This window comes from Talpa europaea (genome assembly GCF_964194135.1).
Source record: "Talpa europaea genome assembly, chromosome: 6".
In the NCBI taxonomy this organism is placed as follows: domain Eukaryota; kingdom Metazoa; phylum Chordata; class Mammalia; order Eulipotyphla; family Talpidae; genus Talpa; species Talpa europaea.
The window spans coordinates 86186043-86202721 of NC_140072.1; the positions used below are offsets into that span (position 1 = coordinate 86186043).

Sequence of the window (16679 nt, forward strand, 5' to 3'; positions counted from 1 at the left end):
TTTAAAAGATTTATTTATTTATTTATACAAGCACTGGGTACGGGAGGGTGAGAGAAATCACCAGAGCCAGAGTGGGTAGCAGAACAGGCAGACCAATGAAGTACACTGCTGAAGGAAGCAGTGGGCAGCAGGAGAGGTCTGTGCGCTGTGTGGGACCCTCTCCAGGCAGCCAGGGATCAAACCGGTGCTGCAGAGGCTGTGGGCAGCTTCGCAATCCAGCGCTCAACCGCTGTGCCACTGGGGAGGCCCTTATCAAATATTTTTATAATTAATTTATTTTTAAACATTGAGGTAATATTGTGGTAGTCCATCGGGTGTTACCACCATAGTGCATCCACCACTCCACCTCCACAGACCATTATGGCTCCCTCCCTCCTGTCCTTTCCCCTCCTCCATCTCTCTCCCCTTGGTGTTTCAGTTCTGTAGTCAGTTATGAAAGATTACTTTTTCAGCTTGTCTCTATCTGATGACCAATGTATTAATAGTTACTTTATTTTCCACATATTAGTGACACCATCTGGTATTTATCTTTCTCCTTTAAGTCAGAATTAACTTTAAAAACAAGTCTTATTTTGAAAGATAAAAGCATAAAGTGATACATAGGGACACTCCCTGGTGCTGCTGACTGTGGTCGTTAATTGTCCAGTTTGCCACAGTCACTCTGATGTTGGTTTGCTGGCAAGCCTCGCTCCTCTCTATCCTCTGCCTAGCCTGGTCCTCCCAGTGGGAGGAACCACTGGGGGGGAATTGATTTGCCTTTTATGTTCTTGTGTACTCTTTTGTCATTTGAAGTTGCGTGCAAAAAAAAAAAAAAAATGATGCAACCAAAGCCACTGAAGTAACCACTCCCACTGGGGGGAACCAGGGCATCAGTTTAAAGTCACCATTGTGCTCGGCATTGCTGTTCAAATGTGATGAAGATAACTAAGTGTTAGTGCTTGGCGGCCACATTTTCCCCATGGGGATTGTTTTTCCTCATTTGCTCTGAAAAGCTCTGTATTCAGTAGTTTTGTGTGTCTCATTCTTCTTTACCACTGATCATAGTAAAGTGTTTCTGCCCAATTAGAAACTGTGCCACCGTCTTAATGGCCTACTTATGTGGATCTTTTTGGAAGGTCATTTCCATGATAGCATATAAATTTAACTCATTTTTTTATTGAAGTGAAATGTCTTACATCATATTCACTTCAGGTATACATCATGATTTAGCACTTGTGTATAATGATCATGAAAATGATCATCACAATAAGTCTATTTCCCATCTCTTAGCAAAATTTGTGACCCAATCTTACTGCCTGTGGCGCCCACACTGTACATGACCATCCTATCACTTGTTTGATAACTGGGAATTTATACCTCTTGATCCTTTTCACCCATCTCATCATCTCTTGTGGTAATTATCAGTCTGCTCTCTGTATCTGTGAGTTTTATTTTGTTGGTTGGTTTCTTTGTTTTTTAGTTTCACACATAATTATATTTATAGGTGTGGCCATCCTTAATACTGAACACCCATTCTGTTTGGGATGCTGTAACAAAATGCCATAGACTGGGTAGATTATAAACAACAGAAATTTACTTTTCACAGGGCTGGGAGCTGGTAACTTCAGGGTCAAGCTACTTCAGATTCGGTGTCTGTAGGGGCCTACTTCTAGGTGGCCATCTTTTTGCCACAAGCTTACATGATGGAAAGTTAACTATCTCCTTTACAACGACCCTGGTCATCTCCCAAGGGCCACATCTCCCAGTAACATCACATCGAGGATTAGGATTTCAACATATAAATTTTTTTGTGAACGACACAAACACTCAGACCAGAGCACCCATCTTGAGCTAAACTGATGGGTGTGACTTGTGTCACTGTTAGTGACTCCATTCCTTTAAATATCAGCCTGTTATTCCAGTGTTACCTGGCCAGCTCTGAATCTGAACAATATCATCCACTATTGCCTAAGAGTATCTTAGAGCTTCATGTTTCAAATTTTTTTCCTGCCCTTCTTTCCCCCATGTTTAAAATTTCTTTAAAAAAAAATAGTTTGAGGGTCTTTATTTTCCTGTCTGTTTTATTATTATTGTTGAAATAATTTATTTCTTTTTTATAGTTAAATCCTTCTCTGAGCTACAGAGTTTCTTTAAAAGATTTTTCTTTATGAGAAATCTCTAGCCAGAGGAATAACTGTAAAATAAATTATCATTTGCATAACCAATCATCAGAGAAATGAAAGGATGATCATGGAATGTTGGAGAATGTATGTTTATGACATAACACATTCCTAGTATTTGGCTATAAAACTAATTGTAGGATATTTTAGAACAAGAAATCTATGGAATTACATGACTACAGAATAGATAAATTCATAATGGATGACTTACAACAGCATGTGTGACATAATGTTCAGTGCTAAGAGTGGGGGGGGGGGTGGAAAGCCAAGTATGGAATGAACTTGGAAGAGAAGCCTTCTCAAAATTAGGTTTTGGCAGGATGAAGGGGTTCAAATGTGCCAGGTTTTAAATGCAAGCTAATTATAATAGTCACACTGTGAACTGTGCAGAAAGGTGGTTATTGATTCCAGTGCCTGAGATACACAGTTTATAGGGATTTTGGTTCCTGTTTTAACAAAGGTGTAAGCATTTCTATTTGGTTAAGAGCACCTATTAAAATGTAAACAACAGAACTTTAAAGCCTGCCATCTTTAACTGGGATCAATAAGAAATTATAAATAATTATTTTTTAAAAAAGAATTTATGCAGAAAGGATATGTCATACTCAGTGATTCCAATGAAATGACTGCATTTTTTTGCTCTTTTATAAATTTTCAAACGGACTTAAAATACATTTTAAAAATGTCAGTAACTATACAGTGTCTTTAACCTAGGAACACCTGATTAAGACAAAATGGTGTGATTTCAAATGAGGCCATAATTGCAGAGATATTCTCTGTTTCACATGTAGAGGGCGCTCTTGTAAAGAAAATATTGTTCAGACTCCGCAAAGATTTTTGCCCAGCTCGGTGATGTCAGCATCACCATGGAGATCTCATTCCAATGAGGGGGAATGGATTCCACAGTCCTGCTTTGGAAATGTGTAAATAGCAGATGCTTTTATTGCCTTTGTTTGAATCTCTGCCCTTGCAGAGCAACTCAAGCCGGAAGTTCAGCGGGGAGGAAGTCCTTATTTGTCTGCAGTGTTTTGTTTTTTTTTTTCCTCCCAGTAAGCAGCTTAGCCTCCTGGGACCAATGTGCGAAAAGACAGGTTAATGGAAAAGACAGGAACTTAGATTTTGCATAAAGTGAGTCAGAAAGCTGATAAAACATATTTTCCTGAGTCAAAAAAATAATTGAAAATGCCTTAAAATTTTTATTACTTCATATTATAAACTATTAATGTGCAATATATGTCATTATTATTATAATGGCTTATCAACTGAAATTTATAATACACAAGCATATTCTATGCATTTTAGTGGTAGTTAAGAGCCCGCATTTGAATTCTAACAGAATTTAAATTCCTACTGATTTTCTGTTTGCTTAATCTGTTTTTTTTTAAATCTGTGTAGTGAAGATGCTAATGATATCTAACTAGTGTCAAATACAGACTGTCTCCTTCATAGAAGAAAAGATTAAATGTGATTCTGTATATTGAAAATTTAATGAAGTATATAGAACTCTTCTTTTGCTGTAAGATATGAAAGAAGAATTTCTATTTTTATCATATAATTATTGTGATAAAACATATTAGAACCAAAATAGAATCTAATAAACAAGAGAACTGAAGTAACTGCTCCAAATTTATGCAGTGATTGTGGCATACCTAGGCTTAAAGCTCTGATCGCCTGATCCCCATTTTAGGGCTATTTTAACACATCTGGCAATTATAATCACTCATGATTTTTGAGATACAGAGGGTGTGCCATTATGGTAAGCACTTCTGGACTTGAATAGGCAAATAGTTAGATAGGAGGGGATACCAAATAGGAAAAATATACATAGCAAAACCACACAAGTGGGGAAGAAAGTCTTTTTTGGAGAAGAATAAGCCAAGCAGACAAATTGGAACATGTTTCAGGTTAAAATATAATCCTTATATTCATCCATCTATCCACCTATCTGTCCAACAAATGTATATTAAGTATCATGCACCATGTCATAGCTAAAACTAGTATGGGCTTGAAAACAGGTTGTAACTAGATTTTGAGGAATCTGGAATGCCAATCTCAGAAAATGAACTTATACCATATGATGGTAAGCCATTGATGTTTTCTGGGTCATGGAGAGAGATTTTGAAAGTTTATTATGAAAGAGTCAATTAACAGAACTGAACGGGAAGGACTGGGGAGACAGAAGGTAAGAATGAGAAAAATCCCACAAGAAGGAGCCAAGGTCCACAAGTAGAATGAGCTCGGGACTGATGCGGCATTGGGGCACAGGGCAGGATGGGGTAGGGAAAGTTCTGGATTTGAGAGATGTTGCAGAGGCAGAATCTATGACCCTAGTGACATAGTTGGGCAGAGAAGGCCCTGACCATACCAGGTCACTTGGGGAACTGGGAGAATGAGTGATGATGAAAGAGGAAAGCCTGGAGAGGGAGTTTCTGCTTCCACGCAGGTTGGAATCTCTTTTTTTCTCAGATGTGTCTTTATCTGTCCTTGCATCCTTCCTGAGTCTCATCTTTATGGATGCTTCCAACATTGGATACCTACTTAGTAGAGATTTCATGATTAAGCCAACTGTCATCATCCTGTAACAGGGTGGTCCCCTGGGGGAGGTTCCCTGCCCCTCCCTTGGAACCTCCCCCTTTCCTGGGGACCACCCTGTTACAATCCCATTGTAACAGGGAGCATGTTTTTTATTTCTAATTGGAACTTGCATCTTTTAAGCTGGTTACCACACTGTACATTGAAAAGCACATAAGTTTAAAAATCAATAACACTATAGACATAAGAAATCAGATAATTATTCAAAACATTGACTTTGTATTTCTCTACCTTTACTATTCCTTTGATATTGGAATGCACAGTAATACCTAAAGGAAAAGTATCAAAGTATGTTGGTCTAGAGAAAAAGAGTTATATATCTTCCTCTGCTATTCTTTTGTTGTTGTTGTTAGATGGAATGAATATATTGCAGCTACCTCTAGATCAATGATAGTGAGGATATGAATAATTGAAGTGCACAGATTATCCTAAGTCCATCTTTATTGTGTCCTTGGTGTTTAAATTTCCTTTGCTATCACATCTTTTACAAGACTTCCAGCAAGCAGCAATTTTACGAACTTGAATTTGATCTACTGACCGTACCCACCTTCTCTGGTGGGAGATTGTGAACAGGGAAATGGTTGAAAGATGCTAGAGCAGAAAGCACAAAAATTTCATTTCTGATGGTTCAACCAATTATTTGATTTCAGTCACTGAAGACTGGAAGGTAGATGAATACATGTTGCTTGGCTCAGAAACAACTTTTCCGTCTTTTTGTGCTGGGTGATGACAATTATATTTCCTTAGCAATTGCTGTATTCCTTTTATGTTCTTGGAATCCTGGAGTTGGAAAGACCATCAAAAATTTATCATATTTCATTTTCCACTTGCCAACAGAATTATAACTTAACTATCCAGGCTGCATTGTCATCTGCTCTGTTCTTCAGGCTAGGAGGCTGGGGCATGGGTCTTGGATGTAAGGGTGACAACCTGCTTATAATATGTCACCGCTCTGTCCACTTAGCAGTGGCATGAAACACGTATCTATAGCTGAAGATGAGGTTGTTAGCAGACTGATGTTCTAAAATGCAGATGATGGGAATATGTAGAAAGGAAGAACAATTTCCTTTAGAAAACATTTTTTATCTATCAGAGAATCATCATCAGAATGTTTGGAACAGAGGCCCATCATTAACATTTCATAAATGTTTGAATGAGTAAAAAAGTAGTAAATATTGGGCCTCCCCTGGTGGCGCAGTGGTTGAGCGCTGGACTGAGAAGCTGCCCGCAGCCTCTGCAAGCGCCAGTTCGATCCCTGGCCACCGGCGAGGGTCCCACATGCGCAGACCTCTCCTGCCACGCCTGCTGCTCCCCTCAGCAGTGTATTTCGTCGATCTGCCTGTTCTGTTCTCTGCTCTGGCTCTGGTGAATTCTCTCACCCTCCCGCACTTCTCACTGTACCCAGTGCTTGTATGAATAAATAAATAAATCTTTAAAAAAAAAAGTAGTAAATATTTGCCAGCCAGAGAAGTGTGGCCGCCTGGGAGGAGAAGGGTGACAGCCCTTTCCTTTGGGCAATATCAGACTTCTCTTCACCTGTGCCTGTCAGTGCGGCCCCTAAGGGAATCCTGTCAAACACTAGACCTTGTGATGCGTGTTAGAAAATAGTTCCATAATCATATAAGTTTGGGAAACACTAGATTTTTCTATCTCCTCTTCAGAGTTGTGGTGTATATTAGGACTGTAATGGTTTGAAAGGACCAGAAATAAAGAAACCTGCTTGTACTGGATAATCTCAGCATCTCCCAAATTTATTTGGTCAAAGAATTCTCTTTTGTACAACACCTAGTAGCCATTCCCACTTTAGGAAATACTGCCTCTTAGGATTCATGGTTTGCAGTTTTGCCTGGTGGGGAGACCATGTCTAATTCATTTTTTATGTATATGCTATATTGACCTGGCAGAGACAGACACAGTAGGACTTATGCAAATAAAATGAAATGGCCTATGTGGGATTTGTTGGATCACACAAGAGCTAATCAAGAAAGTTGGAACTGGGTGCAGTGTCGTGAAAGAAAGATGAGCAGGGTCACAATTGGAATCAGACAAAAGGAGAGGAAGCAGAATTTCAGATGGCCTGTTTTTAACCCAAGTCGCTCAGAGCTTTTGACACTGCCCTTGAAGATCTGTTGATATTCCTTGATGATAACATTATCCCTTAAATCACCTGTGTTTTCAACCTTTCACAGAGTAGCACTGACCGCCATGACTGTCTCTCATTCATTCTTAGTGCTGTTGTCAAGCAGTTATAGAAATTTCATTCATTTTTTTTTAAAAGATTTATTTATTTTTATACAAGAGCTGGGATACAGGCCAGAGGCGCAGGAGGGTGAGAGGATTCACCAGAGACAGAGCAGGGAGCAGAACAGGCAGACAGATCAAAATACAATGCAGAAGGGAGCAGGGGACATGACAGGAGAGGTCTGCCGCTCCATGTGGGTATCTCCCTGGCCAGCTGGGAATCGAACCCATGCTGAGGAGGCTGCGGACAGCCTCACAGCACTGCGCTCAACCCTCTGTGCCACTAGGAAGGCCCAGAAATTTCATTCTTAATACTTCAGCCAAGTGATTATTTAGAAATGAGAGATTATTTGGAAGGACAGTCTGAAAACCACACATCATGGTTTGGGGGACTCTAAATGATGCTGTGTCCTCTAAACTTGCTACTGTAAATCTTACTGCACATCTGATGTCAGAGTAGTTCTACCAGGGACTAACAAGAGTAGAACCCCAGAGGGGTCCTGCAGATGAAACATGTAAAGAAGGAGCTAACTCGGGAGGAGTAAACATGGACTAAAAGGAGCTGACACTCCAGGAGGACTTGTCTCTGATCTTCAAATATCCAAGGGAAAATGCTACTGGAGAGTATTTCCTACAGTTCGGAATGGGTGGCTTCAATCAGTTGCTTTATGATTTGCTCCATGTTGTCAAAGGAAATTGAAACTAAATAGAAATCAGCAGAGTTCCTGGTACCTTCTGTTGGCATTACACATTTTGTGAACAAAACATACCATGTAGTCAAAGACAGAGAACAAATGCTTGAAATTATTCATTTTAACCACATTTACTTGAAAAACGACATTTAGTTCTCAAAGTTCTTACCAGCGAATACATTGAATAAATACCAAGAGGTGGCTTTTTAAAAACACTCCTTTTTACATTACATTTATATTGTGATGTAAATGTTTGCTTTTGGTAGTTACCCAAAGCAGAGATCACCATGTGCATGCTATGGCATCAATTACTGGAAAAACATATTTGTTGCTAAAACCCTGTGCTGACTTTTATTGTGATCAAAGAGAATTACATTCGGAAGAATGAAGGGCTACTCTTTTCCCCACATAATAGCTGTGCCCACTATTATGAAAATATCAGGCTCTTACCTCCTAGCCTATGGATAGAACCAGCAAAAAATGTGACAGTTACCGGTTCTATTTTCCTTCTGCTGTCTTCCTGCACAACTGAAACGTAACATGCTTCTTACTAGTAACAGATGCTTGGAACCTTCTTTTGAAATTCCTCTAGAGAAGCTGCCCTGTTGATTCCATTAGACAGGAAGTGGCTTTATGCAGATGTCGACTTGCAGGGATGCTTTGTTGTAATTGCTGTTCTGCTGACCCCTTGCTGAGTGCCATGCTTTTCTCTTGTAGGTGATGTGCCTTCAGGACTTTTTTGGTGACGATGACATTTTTATTGCATGTGGACCGGAGAAGTTCCGTTACCAGGATGATTTCTTGCTAGATGAAAGTGGTAAGGAAAAAAAAGTTCAAAACCAGGGAAATTTGAGGCAGCTTTCCAAAATGAGCTGCACCAGGCCAAGATTATGTCAACTCCAAAGCTACCAAATCAGTTTCAGATCCTCAACCAGCATGTCTTTTCCATATCTCGAATTTCTTTGATATTTTTATATAGAAAACAGATGAAATGATAATTGGAAAGGTTAAATCATTTAGAAGGGTATATTACCAATGGCTAATTTATAACCATTTCATAACTACATTGATGTTCTATCGAAAACCATGGGGTGGGAACTCTACATTTTTAGTTATATATTTTTGTCAGAATAATAATTGTGAGGTTTGTAGTCATAAAATTAATTGTGTCTAGACTCAGCTTCCACATAGCCTCCTGTTGTTCCTAACTGAAAAAAAAAAATGGTTTGGTATCCTTTTCCTTTTAATACTGTAGAAGTTGTATATCATTAGCATCTTTGCTAATGACATACAAAAAAGAGGAAGGTAACTTTCTTCCCATTTCCTCCATCAATATATGATTGCTTGCAATTGTTAAGGAAGGGAAAACCTATCTAGGGAAATAAATATGAAAGATTGTGACTTCAGGAATGCTTTTTTGATACTCTAAATCATTGCAGAATCTTAATGACATCACAGCAAAGGTTACTGCACTAAACAAATAGATTGTCCTTTGATAATATTACTACTAATTTAATTATTAGGAATATTATATATGTATTGATAATTGGAATTCTAGTAGTTAAAAATACTTTCAAAAATTATTTTTTTGCTTAGACAAAGTTGGTGGGAAATGCTTGAGGACTAATGTAACAGGTTAAGTGATGTGATATAGGAGTCCCATTTTCACATTGCTGATATATATTGACACAGGGCATCTTATTATATATGCATATCAACACATCAGCTGTGCGCATTTAAACATACCACAATTATTTCATCATTTAAAAATGATGAAGATATGTTTGGAGGAATAAGAAGCATTATGCTTTTATTGTGAAAACTTCAAATGCCCAATGAAAGTATATATACCAGATGCTGATAGATGAGATAAATGAGATAGGTAGAGCGATAGAGAGAGAGAGAGAGAGAGAGAGAGAGAGAGAGAGAGAGAGAGAGAGAGAAAGAGAGAAAGAGAGATAAAAAAAAGTGGTGTGTTATTGGAAGTGATTTGAGTTATGTTGATTCAACATTCCTTACTGGAAGAATAATTTGGTGTCTCTGTCCCTCTAAATACATTCCATTTCTAACTCTGATAGGCATGCCCTTTGGGGACAAAGCTTTATATAAATATATCATGCATGTAGTGTCCTTAGGGAGGGCTCTACCCAACCTGCCCCTTCTTCAGGATAAGACAAACCTGCCATCTTGCAGAACAAGTGAATGTTAGGGGTCAGGCAGAAGAGCCGACAGCACAGTTTTGAGAAAAATAAACTGCCTTGACTTTCAATTTAAAGAAAATAGCTGCTTCTGATAGAATGGTCAGAGAGAACAGATGCCTTCTGAAATGAAAGTTTCATTTGTTGCTTTGATACAGAAAACAGCTTGTCAAACTGGAAATGGAATACAGCTCCATTTCAAGTCGGCAGACTTGGCCTGGGGTTCCCAAACCTACCATCTCTCTACAGTCTCCAGGAATATTTGGGGTCCCTCCCCCATCTACCCCAGTTTGTTGGAGTCTCAGGTGGACTTTCCTTCCTGATACGGTGCTCTCTACCTGAGATGCCACAACCTTCTCCTATTCGCCTGTGACAAAAGGGACTTTCTCTAAAGCACACTAGAAAATCCCCTATGATTTACTCTTAGAATCCTTTCTCATGAAAGAGAACATAACTGTATACACACACACACACACACACACACACGCACATGCACACGCACATGCACATGTATACCAGTGCATGCAGCTCACACCTGTTAGGGTACCTTGCCACCATTTATGGTTTGGCCCTTTGAAGGACCACTTCAGCTATTTCAGTGGGGACCTCACATCTTTTCATCTCATAAATATACCCTAACCATTTCTTGGTGTGAAGTACATTTGCTGAGTAACAATGTCCTCCCTCATCCTAAAAGAAGCACGTGTGTTGGGGGAGGGGGGAGGAAAAGAATCTAAATCGAGCTTTTACTTCCTTGGATGAACTTACCCTGAGCCAGAATTCACACGTTGACAACTGCAATTTCCCTTGTACAGCATGTTCTAGTGCTAATGTATTAAAATTTGAATCTTTTTTTGAGTGCTCTGAGTATGATTTAGCCCAGCTTATCTGTACTTGCTAAATGGTATTTGCACATCGAGGCTTCATTTGGCCTGCTCCATAGTAGCTTCCTAAAAGGAGTGTCAGCGGGGGATACAGACGTCTTTACAATTAATACTCGTGCCCGGCTGTGCTTGATTTAATGGCACCAAGAAGTAGCCTTTTGCCGCAAGGCAACACTTTTATTTTATCTTTCAAAATTAACCCGGCTCCCCGTGTGTTCAGGATTAGCAACAATACACTCCCCTAATTACTGCTGGGAAAGCTCCAGAGACCCTGCCTCCGGTCTTTCCAGTGAGGAGTTTTGCCATTACAGACAGATGTATATGGGGCTCCATGGGCGCCAGATCAATATTAAAAACTGTGAGGGAGCCTCTTTCCTCCCCTAACTTTTCACATTAAAAAAAAGGGGGGCTTTCTTTTTCCAGCTTAAAATGTAACCATTTTAGCAATATCGTCATCAATCAGTTGAAACTTAGCACCTTGGAAATGGTGGCTACGGCACTATATATAGAGACAGACAGGACAACAGATCCTTCCCTGCCTCGCTTGCTGTCTAATTTAGAATGATGAAGCACAGTGAAGGGAAATGCCAAATTGTAGACAGGAAACTTACCATGGTTTTGCTTATATATTGATGATAAACTGACAAATTTGTGATTTGTTTCTACTGAAATGTGACACGTTTCATTCAAAAATGCCTGCATCACCCCTGGGAGGGATTGTTAGCTCCTTGTCTCCTGCTCCACTCCTGCCTCAAAGCCAATGCCCCCACAACGTGCATGGCTGTTTTCTTCAGACACTCACCTCCCTGACTTCCTTCAACCCCTACATCGGATTCTAAATATCTCACATCCTTTCTTTTACCAATTCCTGAATACGCTTGGTTCCATTATAAATAAGCATCGCTTTAAACTTACATATTTTTGCTGACATGCTGTATGTGTTTCCTAAGACTGTCGTAACAAAGCTCCCTAAACTGGGTGGCTTAAACCAATGGGAGTTTATTCTCTCAAGTTCTGGAGACCAGAGGTCCAAAATCAAGGTATGGGCAGAGCTGTGCGCCCCCTGAAGGCTCTGGCGAGGAATATTTCCATTCCTCTTCCTGGTTTATTTGTTTCTTTCTCACTTGCTTGCTGTCTAATTTAGAATGATGAAGCACAGTGAAGGGAAATGCCAAATCCACCTTCCTTCCCTCCCTCTCTCCTTCCATCTCTCCCTTTCTTCTTTTCCTCCCTTTTTCTACTTCTTTTTTTTTTTTTAATAAAAAGATGATGTCAAGCCACTGAGGTTGGGGGTTGTTTGTTAGGCAGCTAAGAGTTAGTTTTCTTAACTTGATTATGTACCAGGTGACTTTGCAAATCTAAAGCGCCCCCTTCTGTACTGTGGTCTGCCACCCTGGGCACCCCTGGCTTGTTGCAGCCTTCTTCCAGTCCCTGCCTGTCTTCACATGGCCTTCTCATTGCAACAAACTTCTCTTGTATAAGGGAACCAATTGTGAAACTAGGGTTCACCCTCATCCAGGTTGACCTCATCTTAACAGGATTACATCTGCAAACACCTGATTTCCAATAAGATCACATTCATAAGCATCAGATTTAGGTTTCCAACATGTTTTTGGAAGCTCACAACTCATTCCACAGCAGATGTTGTTTGGAATTGTCCAGATTTTATTACCTTGGGCAACAAGTAAACTTGAGGTGGGTGCTGGCCAGGCAGGGGGTGGTGAGGAAACAGTGGTTGACCACACTGTATGTTTCTGGAGCACCTCTTCAAATGTGTGTCACCACAGCACACCACCACCTAAGTACTCATAACGCTCCACCACAGTCCACTGGATACCCTCTATCCTTTGCTGACCACCCCCACCTTAATTCTGTTGTCAGAATCCAAGAGTAGTTTCTGTTTTGGTAAACTCATTTTTATTTATTTGTTTTGACCTTTCTTTAGATTTTCATAGTTATGGATTTATGTTAATTAGTAGAATACGTAACAACAGAGCTGTGAACCATTCACCTGAAGGAGAAGGAGAATCTGTGGGAGAGGTCTAAGAATTTCAGCAATGCTCCTCCAGATCCCTTTGACTAATTTGAAAATATATGGTCTGAATGATATGGGTGGTCGTTATGTTTTTAATTGATTAAACTTCCTTATCTAAAAACTATTGATCTATTGGTTGCTATGAAATATGTGAGAGAAGATCTGTATTAGGAGTAGCCTTTGAGGTCCCTAAAGTTAGGGACTGTTTGCTGAGGATACCACAAAGTTCTGCCTTGGATTGTATATAGTTAGCATGGTTGGAAATGCCTGTTTTGGAGTGTTGATGGTGTGTGGTTGAAATCATCTGGGAGAGAATCTAATATTGGAAAAACAGAAAAAGGAGCCACAAAGATTTTAACAGAATGGATTGTATCTAAGAAGTAAAATTGAATTGGTATAAACAAGAAGTAGTGCTCCAGGGATTTTTTATTAAAGAAAAAAAAAAGGACAGCTCTCTAAGCTTGGTTAAGAGCACTGTAGTTTTAACAATAGCACATGTGAAAATTACTTTTAGTTGACTATAGACTTATTGAGAGATGAAATGTTTTGTGACTCATTTGCTGTAAGTACTATAGGCATTTCATGTATTGTGAAACCTTTTAGCCCCTGTGATTGAAGATGGCTGCTGTTGACTGAAGCAAAAAATTAAAATTAAAAATGATATTCAAAATTCACAAGACTAGTATACAAGTATAGTATCATAATTATAGTATAGAAGTGTGAAATAAACTCAAATAACTGAGCTTTCACGATGGTTTTTTGTATGATTATAGCATTTCTGAGTTATGAATGTTTAAAATTTTACTAAGTAGGATTGTGTGTGTGTGTACTCACACATGAGCACTCATGAGCAAATGTCCTGTCTCTGGGGAATGCCAGTACAGCTTCTCCTTGCAAGAGACAGACAATAGACTCATCTGGAGTACAGTCTTCTTCTTGGGTATATGATTCTAGAAGGGATGTTTTGTCAGCTTCTCTCATGCACCCTCATGCCATTGGGTACCCTAGATAAACGTATCTAGAGATATTCCATCCTCACATTTGCCAGGGACTTGTGTCCTGAACAAGGTGAAACAGGGCTGCATCAGGCACCATTATCTACAAGATACTGATTGTTTTCCCCAATTCTGTGTGCTAAGAAATAGGATGAGAACCTAGAATAGCAAAAATAGCTTTAAAAGACATAGATCTAGTCCAGGCTCCATGTCCTGCTTGCTGTGTGGTCCCTACATCTCCAAGCCTGCTTCCTATTCTGTAAAACACCTTTTTTCCTGGATCAAAGATAAGATAATAAATGTCAAAACATGTTCAGAACTATGTTCCTTATTACTTAGTGAATGATGTCCATGAATGACACCTCAGCTGAAATATACCTCCTAGTGGACTGCAGATGGACTCAGCCATACAGATTCATTTGCAGGGCTTAATTGGAGGCAGATGCCACTTTTTTAAGATTTGCTTTTGGTGCTCTTTAGAACCAAGAAGTGATTATCTATTTCATTCTTCCCACTTTCAACTTATATTCCTGTGGCTGTAAGAGGGTATTAAAAAACCTTTGAAGAGATCTCTGGAAGATTAAACCAAACCACATTTAAAATCAGTTTGACTTCTAAAACTGAAAACACTCAGGAGTCCCAGGCCTTATGTCCATGTTGGTTTCTGACAGCCCCACTTCTCTGTGCTGGGGTTGGTAAGGCTGGGGAACCACAGGTCACCAGGAGCACCCAGAAGATGCTCAAGTCTAGTGAAGACCGGGCCTCCTCACAAAGTGGTTTTGGAACTCGTAAAATTCATTAATTCCATTCATTTACTAAATGACTTAAGCTATCTTCTATTGTGCTAGGCAGTGTCTTCAGCACAAATAATATGTAGAATAACACAGAAAACAGGTGCCTTCCTACTGCTTTGTGTTGCTTATATTAAAAGATGTCAAAGGATCTTGCATATTGAAGTTTGACTCAGAATACTAAATGTTATTTATTTTCCTCATGTATTTTACCTCTTTGAAAGTATTGTAGTAAAATGACTAATGGGACACAAATGACAATTCTTTATTGATTTAAATTTTAATAAGGTTTACATGGCCACTTTTAAGTTGTATCTGTGGGTATATTTGTTTGAGAAGGATGGCAGGTGATGCTGGAATATTTTGTTTCAGTAGATGTTAATTCTAGGAATGAACAGTTCTTATTTCAAAGAAGCATTATAGCAACCTTGTTGAATAATTGCCAGGTTTCTGTGACATTTCAGTGTTCTATAAAAAAATCTGTTCTGATCATTCTTGATTGCATGGATTTATAGAATGCAGGCTTGACATTTGAAGTAGAGGGGGCAGGGGCTATTTGTTTGTTTGATTTGAGTACAAACCGAGAGCACATTCATTGGTGTGCTTTGCTCTTTTCAGCACTCTATTTTCCTCTTAACAGTGACAAACTCTAGGGGTTCTGGAGACTTTCTTCACCATAGCTTCATTTTAGCTCATGCATAAAGACAGTTTCCAAGAATCTAGGGATATTGTCCAAGGTAATCTACTGCCAAGCTATGGAGACATACAAATACTATATTTTGTTGACAAAATCTATCTCAAGCACAAGCTAGTTTCTTTACTACAACTAGGTGACTTTGTAGTCTGGATATCAAGACATTGTATAATACTTGCAACCTTTTCTTTGCACTTTCTTTTGTGATCCCCATGGACTTCTTTTTATTATATTCAGCAATGGTGACACCTGAATTGTTGACATGGAAAAACCCTACAATATATAACACTGAAAATGAATCCTGTACACAAAGAGTCTGGGTAGTGACAAGCTCACCCTTCCTCCCAATGCAGAAGTCCTTCCTGCAGCATTGCAACAGCTGTTCATTCATCCACCACTGGAACTGTCTGTTGGTAGCAGCTTACAGCTTTATAAGAAAACCAGTTCCATTGTCCACTAGTGCTGAGTTTTGATAAGTTCTTTCTTATATTGAGCCCAATCGAATCACTCTCTAGCTTGTACACAGTGCTCTTAATTCTGCCTTCCAGAATAATATATATGCACTACCCTCCTTCTTAGAAGATGAACTTTGCAGTTAGAACTCCGAGATGATTAAAGTCACTCACTGAATTATTTTATTTTCCTTTCCTTCTAGAACAAAATGTCTCCATGTCGTCATTCGCCTCCCCTTCTCGCCTCATCTTTCAAAGAAATTCTCTTTCTAAGGCAATAATAGTATTCTTGATTTCTCTTCTTCTTTTGTGACCTTGCTTAATCAGCATTCCTTTCATTGTTCTTATGGTTTTGTTGTTTTACCCCAACTTTACCTTCCCTTTCTCTTTGACCTGGTATCCTACCTAAATTCCTTCTATCTCAAAAAAAGAAAACTTCAATCATCTCCATCACTTCATCAAACCATGATACCCTTTCTCTCTGGGAAACAGCTTTTAAAAAATTAGTGTCCTTGAAGGCTCCAGCTCTACATTCTGATTCATTTTTATGCCTTTGGGTTAATAATACATTGAACACAAAAAAACTATGGTGATTTTTTTTTCATTAAAAAATTGTCTTTTAAATTTAGAAAGTGCCAGAAGTTTCTTTTACCTCTGGACAATACTCAGGCAATCTCAAGATGTTTCTGCTCCCCTCCTAAGACAATAAAAACTACTATGGACTTCTCTTGCTACAAATCATCCTCTCAACTCAGATACACGTAATAGTCATTTGGAATTGGGGATCTTTTTTCACACCTGTGGGGCACAATGTAGTGTGCTCCCTCTCTGAAGAAAAGGGTACTAAGGTGGATGCCTTCTCTCCTTTTCACTCACCTCCTCCCGGTTCTTGGTCTCTCAGGATTAGTATAAGGAAAAGTGGGGGTTGGAGCAGGGTGTTGAGAAA

At 39.2% G+C, this 16679-nt stretch overlaps 1 protein-coding gene across 6 annotated transcripts in view; it reads left to right on the forward strand.

Annotated features, from left to right (window-relative positions):
• The window catches only part of DCLK1 (doublecortin like kinase 1), a gene marked incomplete at both ends in the record, with an annotated part of 315030 nt that overhangs the window by 148218 nt on the left and 150133 nt on the right, over window positions 1-16679 (forward strand). For all 6 annotated transcript variants that reach the window (XM_084235618.1, XM_084235619.1, XM_084235620.1 and 3 more), the window contains one exon: window positions 8402-8501. In XM_084235618.1, coding sequence (XP_084091744.1) covers window positions 8402-8501 — 100 coding nt within the window. The remainder of the gene's footprint in view (window positions 1-8401; window positions 8502-16679) is intronic.